Source organism: Gasterosteus aculeatus, chromosome 13 (genome assembly GCF_964276395.1).
Source record: "Gasterosteus aculeatus chromosome 13, fGasAcu3.hap1.1, whole genome shotgun sequence".
Taxonomy (NCBI): Eukaryota; Metazoa; Chordata; class Actinopteri; order Perciformes; family Gasterosteidae; genus Gasterosteus; species Gasterosteus aculeatus.
Genome location: NC_135701.1, coordinates 23,315,030 through 23,324,904, shown reverse-complemented (window position 1 = coordinate 23,324,904; position 9,875 = coordinate 23,315,030). Strand labels below are relative to the sequence as shown.

Here is a 9,875-nt window from a genome sequence, read left to right as displayed (position 1 = left end):
CTTGCTGACGGGCGCCTGCGATAGGACGGCGAGCTGCTCGTGCACCGCCTTCAACTGATGGAATATACTAACTATCAATACCTTTGACCTCCACGCGTAGAGCGCCTCGGCTGTGCGTCACTACGCACTCCACACGCAGCATCAACAACACAATTTCAAACATTTTGTTCAAATCCATAATGATATTAAAAAAGAAGAAAAAACCAGGATGTCCTTGACCTGTGATTGGTCGGCAGCACCAACCTGCTCCTGTAGCTCAGCCAATCGCGTGGCCCGCTCCTCCTCTGAGTCGGACGATTCGTCGGAGGAGGAGTTGTTGCTGCTGTCAGAGGAGGCGGTGCTTTTACTGACCAATGGGGTCGTGGAGGGGACGGAGGCTTCCAGGCCCTCGTCGGGGATCTTAGCGAAACGCATCTCAAACACGTCCTGAGGGGAGAGGGGTCGTTAACTCAAGGTCGTCATGGCAACCAGAGCACCTGCAGGCTTCTGGGGGACTCACCTGCAGCTTACGGGCCATGGCCACCACCTCGTGGTCGGGGGGGTTGTACTTGTAACAGTTGGAGAACATTAACCTGACGTCTGTTGCGAAACTTTGAGGATCGCTGTATTCTCCTTTGTCCATCTTTTTCTGTGGGGGGCATCAGAAGGTCAACATGTGAGAATAAGACTCCTCGGGGGGCCTCGCCAACACTAATGTTACATGTTAGAAGCGGCGTGTGCCTGAGGGGGCGGAGCCTCACCCGCACAGTGCTGAGGTCCATGGGGTGCTTGATGATGTCATGGTAGTCGTGCAGCTCCAGGGCCTCGGCGTCCACCGGCTTGTAGAAGGGCCACGCGTAGGCGGCGTGCTTCTTGGAGAGCATCTCCTTCAGGATGGCGTCGCAGTGCTTCATCTGCTCCCCCAGCTTGCCTCCCTTGCTCCTGCCAGCTCCGCCCCCTCCTGCCTCCGTGCCCGCCACCTCCTCCACCGTCTCCCTGCGGGTCTTAGCGGGCCGGGCGGCGGCCTCGCGGCGGGACAGGCCCAGTTTGGGCGGCTTGGCGTCCTGGGCGGACGGAGAGTCGGCTCGACCGGCTGAGATAGCCGACGTGGTGGGGGTGGTGGTGTCGGCTTTCCGCTTCACACCTTTCTTCTGTGGGGGAGACAGACGGGTGGGTGAGAGGTAGACAGACACAGGTGGAGACAGACGGGTGGGTGAGAGGTAGACAGACACAGGTGGAGACAGACGGGTGGGTGAGAGGTAGACAGACACAAGTAGAGACAGACGGGTGGGTGAGAGGTAGACAGACACAGGTAGAGACAGACGGGTGGGTGAGAGGTAGACAGACACAAGTAGAGACAGACGGGTGGGTGAGAGGTAGACAGACACAGGTAGAGACAGACGGGTGGGTGAGAGGTAGACAGACACAAGTAGAGACAGACGGGTGGGTGAGAGGTAGACAGACACGGGTGGAGACAGACGGGTGGGTGAGAGGTAGACAGACACGGGTAGAGACAGACGGGTGGGTGAGAGGTAGACAGACACGGGTAGAGACAGACGGGTGGGTGAGAGGTACAGACAGACACAGGTAGAGACAGACGGGTGGGTGAGAGGTAGACAGACACAAGTAGAGACAGACTGGTGGGTGAGAGGTAGACAGACACAGGTGGAGACAGACGGGTGGGTGAGAGGTAGACAGACACAAGTAGAGACAGACGGGTGGGTGAGAGGTAGACAGACACAGGTAGAGACAGACGGGTGGGTGAGAGGTAGACAGACACAAGTAGAGACAGACGGGTGGGTGAGAGGTAGACAGACACAAGTAGAGACAGACGGGTGGGTGAGAGGTAGACAGACACGGGTGGAGACAGACGGGTGGGTGAGAGGTAGACAGACACAGGTAGAGACAGACGGGTGGGTGAGAGGTAGACAGACACAAGTAGAGACAGACGGGTGGGTGAGAGGTAGACAGACACAGGTAGAGACAGACGGGTGGGTGAGAGGTAGACAGACACGGGTGGAGACAGACGGGTGGGTGAGAGGTAGACAGACACGGGTAGAGACAGACGGGTGGGTGAGAGGTAGACAGACACGGGTAGAGACAGACGGGTGGGTGAGAGGTACAGACACAGGTAGAGACAGACACAGGTAGAGACAGACGGGTGGGTGAGAGGTAGACAGACACAAGTAGAGACAGACGGGTGGGTGAGAGGTAGACAGACACAGGTGGAGACAGACGGGTGGGTGAGAGGTAGACAGACACGGGTAGAGACAGACGGGTGGGTGAGAGGTAGACAGACACAAGTAGAGACAGACGGGTGGGTGAGAGGTAGACAGACACGGGTGGAGACAGACGGGTGGGTGAGAGGTAGACAGACACGGGTAGAGACAGACGGGTGGGTGAGAGGTAGACAGACACAGGTAGAGACAGACACAGGTAGAGACAGACGGGTGGGTGAGAGGTAGACAGACACAGGTAGAGACAGACGGGTGGGTGAGAGGTAGACAGACACAAGTAGAGACAGACGGGTGGGTGAGAGGTAGACAGACACGGGTAGAGACAGACGGGTGGGTGAGAGGTAGACAGACACGGGTAGAGACAGACGGGTGGGTGAGAGGTAGACAGACACAAGTAGAGACAGACGGGTGGGTGAGAGGTAGACAGACACAAGTAGAGACAGACGGGTGGGTGAGAGGTAGACAGACACAGGTAGAGACAGACGGGTGGGTGAGAGGTAGACAGACACAGGTAGAGACAGACGGGTGGGTGAGAGGTAGACAGACACAAGTAGAGACAGACGGGTGGGTGAGAGGTAGACAGACACAGGTAGAGACAGACGGGTGGGTGAGAGGTAGACAGACACAAGTAGAGAGACGGGTGGGTGAGAGGTAGACAGACACAGGTGGAGACAGACGGGTGGGTGAGAGGTAGACAGACACGGGTAGAGACAGACGGGTGGGTGAGAGGTAGACAGACACAGGTAGAGACAGACACAGGTAGAGACAGACGGGTGGGTGAGAGGTAGACAGACACAGGTAGAGACAGACGGGTGGGTGAGAGGTAGACAGACACAAGTAGAGACAGACGGGTGGGTGAGAGGTAGACAGACACAAGTGGAGACAGACGGGTGGGTGAGAGGTAGACAGACACGGGTAGAGACAGACGGGTGTGGCGGTCGACAGGGAGAGAGACCAGTAAACACAATAGTTACCTTGACGACGGGCTGTGCAGACGGCATCATGGTTGCCGGTGGCTGTGGGGCGGGGACGGGGGGCGTGGTCTGGACAGGTGTGGGCGTGGTGGAGATGACCGGTGTCAGAGAGGGGGAGGGAGACGGGTAGGAGGGGGGAGGGGAGGCTGAAGACTCCGCCTGCTGACTCACTGAGGGAGAGACAAAAAGTACTAATATTAATACTAATAACAAATATATACAACTAGAAGAAGCAGTAAAAACCTATAGTAGTACTGATAGTAGCATTAGTACATAATCAGGAAACATGTATTGCCATAATATGTCAAACATACGAGGAGTGTGACTTGGCGATTGGTGTGTAACAGTGCAAGAGGAATAAAATATAATGCTATAATGCTACGGGTTAGTTAAATAAAGCAATATGTTCAAGTTAAAAATGTTTAAAAATAAAGGGAAGATAATGATCGCACCAGTACTGCAGTACTGACCCGGTAGCACTAGTACTGCAGTACTGACCCGTAGCACTAGTACTGCAGCACTGACCCGTAGCACTAGTACTGCAGCACTGACCCGTAGCACTAGTACTGCAGCACTGACCTGTAGCACTAGTACTGCAGCACTGACCCGGAGAGGTAGCACTAGTACTGCAGTACTGACCTGTAGCACTAGTACTGCAGTACTGACCTGTAGCACTAGTACTGCAGTACTGACCCGGTAGCACTAGTACTGCAGCACTGACCCGGTAGCACTAGTACTGCAGCACTGACCGGGAGAGGTAGCACTAGTACTGCAGCACTGACCCGTAGCACTAGTACTGCAGTACTGACCCGTAGCACTAGTACTGCAGCACTGACCCGTAGCACTAGTACTGCAGTACTGACCTGTAGCACTAGTACTGCAGTACTGACCTGTAGCACTAGTACTGCAGCAGACCCGGAGAGGTAGCACTAGTACTGCAGTACTGACCTGTAGCACTAGTACTGCAGTACTGACCTGTAGCACTAGTACTGCAGCACTGACCTGTAGCACTAGTACTGCAGCACTGACCTGTAGCACTAGTACTGCAGCACTGACCTGTAGCACTAGTACTCCAGCACTGACCTGTAGCACTAGTACTCCAGCACTGACCTGTAGCACTAGTACTGCAGCACTGACCGGGAGAGGTATCACTAGTACTGCAGTACTGACCTGGAGAGGTAGCACTAGTACTGCAGTACTGACCTGGAGAGGTAGCACTAGTACTGCAGTACTGACCTGGAGTAGTGGCCCCGGGCTTCTTGCTCTTGCCTTTGGGAGCCGGAGGAAGCAGAGCGACTTCTTCTTGAGGCATCTGAGAGACTTTCTGCAGGAAGATCTTCTCCAGGGCCTGCGCCATGAGGACGATGTCATCGGTGGGCTGAGACAGAGCGGTGAATGGTAAGTGGACTGTACTTGTATACGTTTTTCTAGTCTTCTGACCACTCAAAGCGCTTTAACACTACACCTGCTCACACACAGTGACACCTGCCATCAGTCACTAACATCCACACACTGCAGTCACAGCTACAGGAGCATTGTGGGTTAAGTGTCTTGGCCAAGGACACATGGACATGCGGGTTCGCCTGGCCTGGGATCGAACCGACAACCTTCTGATTGGAGGACGACCTGCTCCCCACTCACTAGGGCTGTCAACGAATATTCTATATTCAAATGTGAAAACCTCCCAAGACAACAGCAGTTTCGATCACTGAATGAAGTCTGACGTATGTGGGACAAGAATCAGGACATTAAACTGCTCGGTTATGGTTGTCCTTCATTTAAACCGGCGTGGGGGGGGGACACAGACACAGACACAGACAGAGACAGAGAGACGTCTGCGGTCATGGCCGTTAGTTAATGTACTTATTTTTGTGTAGGTAATATGTTGTTGTATCGGTTTAAAGTTAAATAGATGACATATACAAGCTGTATTCATTTGTCCTGTTATTGACGTGTCTAATGCGCAAACACAGAGTGTGAAGTAGTACCTTGTTGTAGATGTAGCAGTTGGTGAACATGGTGTTGAAGTCCTGCATGGCCTCACTGGCACTCCAGTAGTAGTTGTTCTCCAGACGTTTCTTGATGGTACCCATGTCCATCGGGTTCTTGATCACCTTGTGGTAGTCCTGAGAACAACCATGCTGTTAGCTTAGCATAGCACGGTTCTTCCAGGTGAGAACAAGGGGACAGGTACTCACTGCCAGGCAGAGCTTGATGGCGTCCACTGGCTGGTAGAAGGGCCAAGCGAACTGGTGCTTCCAGAGCGTCTTCACCACCACGTTCTGCATGTACTGCAGCTGGTTGGTCTTCCTGGTGGAGACAAACACACAGGCTGCCCTTCACTGGTCCTGGATCCGCTTTGTATGCCACTGATACCAATTATTGATCCATGTCAACAGATACAGGATATTCATTCGTTCTATAAACCAAACATACCGAATGTTATGCTCTCACTTAGAAAACACACAACTCAAAGACAAGATGAAATACTGGAGCTGAATCATCCGTTTAGATTTCACTGTGTTATAATGTGCTTAGAGTGAAGTTTATCAGCGGACCCTACCTGCCAGGTTTGGTGGCATTGGTGACCTCCGGGGGGGCCGGGTTGGTGAGGGTGGGGGGGCTGGGGGGCGCAGCCTCGGGGGCGTCCGACATGGTGGACGACTGACGCAGCAATGCACTGTGGGATGGCAGCGTTGGACCACCAGGTGAGAAAACGACTCCCTCTGGGGTCTGAGGGAGGTGTGTGTGGGTGTGTGTGTGTGTGTGTTTGTGCGGGTTCAGTTCAGGCGTTGTTGTTGATTCTTCAGCTCAATGTTTCTTTCGAGGAGACGCACTCCCATTGCACAACCTGAGAGACAGAGACGGAGACGCTGTTACACGTCTGTCTTTCTGGAAACAAACACGTCAACTCATTGATAAGGCAACACCCCTAAACAACGTTATTGTTTTGACTCATAGGAAATGACACGTGTTGTGTTGGATTCACTACACATCATGTATAACAATTATTTAAGATCCTGGGAGCTGCTGGCGGTTTGATCCTCTGATCAATACGTCTACCCACGTGATCTATTCATCGCTCAGCCGATGAAAAATGCTTTAGAATAACAGAGCCAAAGTGTGCCAGAACAAAGCCAGACGAGGTCACATGATGATGAGCAGCCAATCAAAAAAGCTCTGATCAGCTTTGATATGAAAATAAAATAAAAGCTGAACCCAGTTTCTCCATTGGAGTAAATTTAACATGACAAATATAATGGGATGTATTTTTACCGTAACATTAGTATCTTTACTGAAAAACAACAATTTCACAATTATCTTATAACTCAAAATCTCCCATATGACTTTAGTATTCATGTTGTGCTACACGTCACCTCGGAAGGAAACATTGTACTTTTTTATCTTAGATTAACAGAAATACACAACAAAGTTATAAAGAATTAAATACCAGCAGTATATCTCATTAAACTGAGCTCCGCCTTTAATGGATTCAAAATAGTAATAAATACAATATTTTGATAGTATTTGCTTTTACTTTTGGTACTTGAAATACAACCTAAAAGGTTTTCATGTAGCAGAGAATACTTGCACGCTGTGGTATTACCACCTAAACTGCAGTAGAGCTCACACACGAACCAGAACTCCAGAACCCGTCCAGAGCACGGGGAGTCCAGCCCGGATCAACAGATGTTACAGTCCGTCTGCATGCTGCGGTTCAGCGGCTAGCGAGCGAGCTAACTGCTAACAGACACCGTTGTGATCAACAATACTCCCCCAAATAGGGTCACCAGCGACCCGATCCACAACCAGCGACACCCGCCGTTTGACGAACTGCTTAAAGACACATAAAGCCTCGCGCTAACTGCTCCACCTGCTCAGGTGTGCGTGTTTTCTCAGGCTAGCGAAACATCCCGTTTCTCTCGCTTTAAAAAGATGGCGGGCAAGCCCAGGCTAAATGTAAGCTAGCTGGCTAGCTAAAGCAGCTAGGCTACTTACCGGAGACGTAAACGTCATAAATAGCGTTAATAGCCGTCGTGTTGGCGTCTGAGCGCGTGCAGAAGGTGATATCTGGACGGGTGTTTCGGTAACAAGCGGCTCACCGGGGCGATTAACGCGCTCACCGATCCGTTGCTTGCAGATGTTCCCGCTAGCTAATGAGCCGTTAGCCTGTTAGCTGAGCTTTGTCTGAAGGCGCCGAGCGGCCATCCAGGATCCGACACACGGCGACTCATCCCGTACGGCTCCTGCTCCCATTACCCGTTAACCGCACCGGTACCGGTCGGAGAGGGGATTCACTTTGTGGCTCGGTCCTCCGGGAAATCCAGCAGTGGGCTCCGGTACGTTTTATGGAAGATTTTTTTTTATTTAGCGAAGTAGCATAATAGATGAGTTATCAGCTGTCTCCTGTCTGCGCAGGCGCAGTGGCGAGCGGCATCACGGATGTTGTTGTGACCGGATTGGCTGGCTGGGGTTTGCGGGGCTCTCTGATTGGCTGTGGGATGGTTGCGAGGCTATGATTTGTCTCTACGGAATGTAAAGCGCTGTGATTGTTTGGGGATTCAGTCGGACTGCAGTGATTGGCTGACGCGATGAATGGACGGCCGGGATTGGCTGGTTAGGTACACTGGATCAGAATGGCGCTATCACAGGAACTACGTTTCCCACCATGCATAGCAGCAATAAAAAAGCTGTTTACATTGGTACAATAATGAATGTTTATATTGATACAATACCAATTTCTATTTTGATACAATAACGGGTTCATATTAATGAAGACCTTTTATTTAGAAGTCAGTGCAGTAATTGTGTCTGTCGAACACAAAAAGTATGAGATTTGGAACACGGCTCTTCTCTGAACTATTCACTGCATCACATCACATGTCATTTATCTGACGCTTTTATCCAAAGCGACTTACAATAAGAACATTTAACCATAAGGACACAAACTCAGAAGAACAAGAAACAAGAAAGTGCATTTTCCTCAAACAAGCCGATGTACAACTTGCCGTAGATAAGAACCATTATAAATCCAATGTAAGTGCTACAGTTAGTTAGTGTGTTAGTGGAGGTAGAGTGTGAAGAGGTGTGTCTTTAGTCTGAAGATGTGAAGGCTCTCTGTGGTCCTGATGTCTTCAGAGACCTCCTTCCACCATTTAGGAGCAGGACAGCAAAGAGTGGAGATCTAGTGGAGTGTTTTGCTCTCAGTGGGGAGGAACAAGCAGTTTATCACATGCAGAGCGGAGAGTGCGGGTCGGGATGGACCAGGTCCTGGATGTAAGCTGGACCCCATCCATTCACAGCACGGTACGTGAGCACCATGTTTAGAACTGGATGAGCCACCGGTACCAGTGAAGAGAGCGGAGGAGTGGAGGAGTGAGGGAGAACTTAGGAAGGTTAAAGACCAGTGGAGCTGCTGCATTCTGGATGAGCTGCAGAGGTGGAATGGTGGTAGCAGGAGACCTGCAGGAGAGAGTTACAGTAGTCCAGGAGGGACAAGAGCCTGAATCAGTACCTCCTTCTGAGTGAGAAGAGGACGTGTTCTCCTGATGGTGTTGTCAGTGATGTTGGAGTCAGGGAGAGTCGGCTGTCAAGTGTCACCCATTCTCTGTAGTGACCAGCAGAGGGCGACCAGTGACGTCAGGTCCTATAGACCAGAGGTTCTCAACCACAGGGCCGTGGGCCGGTACCGGGCCGCTCCACAGAAAGAATAAATATATATATTTTTGTAATTTGAAAAAATTGACCGGATTCTCTTGCGCCCGTTACTCTTGACATAATGCAGCAGCTCCACTGGCACTGACATTGGACTTATAATGGTTCTTATCTACAGCAAGTTGTACACTGGCTTATTTGATGAAATTGCACTTTGTTGTTTCTTGTTCTTCTGAGTTTGTGTCCTTATGGTTGAATGAACTTATTGTAAGTCGCTTTGGATAAAAGCGTCAGATAAATGACATGTAATGTGATGTAATTTCTCAAGAGTCACCAAGCGTCTCCATTGGACCATAAAGCAGGGAATGCTTTAGGGCGGGGCTACACAGTGATTGACAGGTCTCTAGACCAGATCAAACAAGACACAAAATAAGATGTCTGATTATCAAGAAGCTTTATTGTCTTCATCAGATTGAACATCATCATCTTCCTCTTCATCATCGTCACCATCATCATCCTCCTCATTATAGTCATCATTCTCAATATCCTCATCATCTTCATCATCACCATCATCCTCCTTACCACCACCACTACCATCATCACCATCTTCATCATCAACACCTGTGTGCTGGACGTCAGGAGGCTGTTAACATGCAGCTGAGCCGGGCAGACAGACAGGAAGACAGACGGATAACGGAGGAAACAGACAGACAGACAGAGGTAGGTCAGACAGAACGGACGCCAAAGGGGGGCAGAGAGGTAGACAGCTGGGCAGGTAGTCAAGTAGGGGAACAGACAGGTGGTCGTCAGGCAGAGACAGGCAGGTAGATATGAGGACTGTCTCAGGTAGTGGCAGACAGACAGGTGGTCGTCAGGCAGAGACAGGCAGGTTGATATGAGGACTGTCTCAGGTAGTCACAGACAGACAGGTGGTCGTCAGGCAGAGACAGGCAGGTAGATATGAGGACTGTCTCAGGTAGTGGCAGACAGACAGGTGGTCGTCAGGCAGAGACAGGCAGGTAGATATGAG

General features: G+C 51.0%; 2 protein-coding genes across 2 annotated transcripts in view; both read right to left on the bottom strand.

Moving 5' to 3' along the window:
- On the bottom strand, window positions 1-7,729 carry LOC120814169 (bromodomain-containing protein 3). The gene is made up of 9 exons (XM_078086533.1): window positions 7,190-7,729; window positions 5,754-6,041; window positions 5,389-5,500; window positions 5,179-5,316; window positions 4,361-4,568; window positions 3,191-3,360; window positions 741-1,130; window positions 500-628; window positions 1-426 (listed from the first exon to the last, which is right to left on the bottom strand). Exons 2-9 carry the CDS (start codon window positions 5,843-5,845, stop codon window positions 169-171), a joined length of 1,497 nt encoding a protein of 498 aa, XP_077942659.1. The 5' UTR covers window positions 5,846-6,041; window positions 7,190-7,729; the 3' UTR covers window positions 1-168.
- Window positions 7,730-9,284: 1,555 nt separating this feature from the next.
- LOC144386268 (nucleus accumbens-associated protein 2-like) overlaps window positions 9,285-9,875 on the bottom strand; it is an 8,759-nt gene continuing 8,168 nt past the window's right edge. The window contains exon 8 of the mRNA XM_078086509.1: window positions 9,285-9,875. This exon is cut by the window's right edge and continues 1,540 nt beyond it. The gene's annotated coding sequence lies outside the window, so the exon portion shown is untranslated.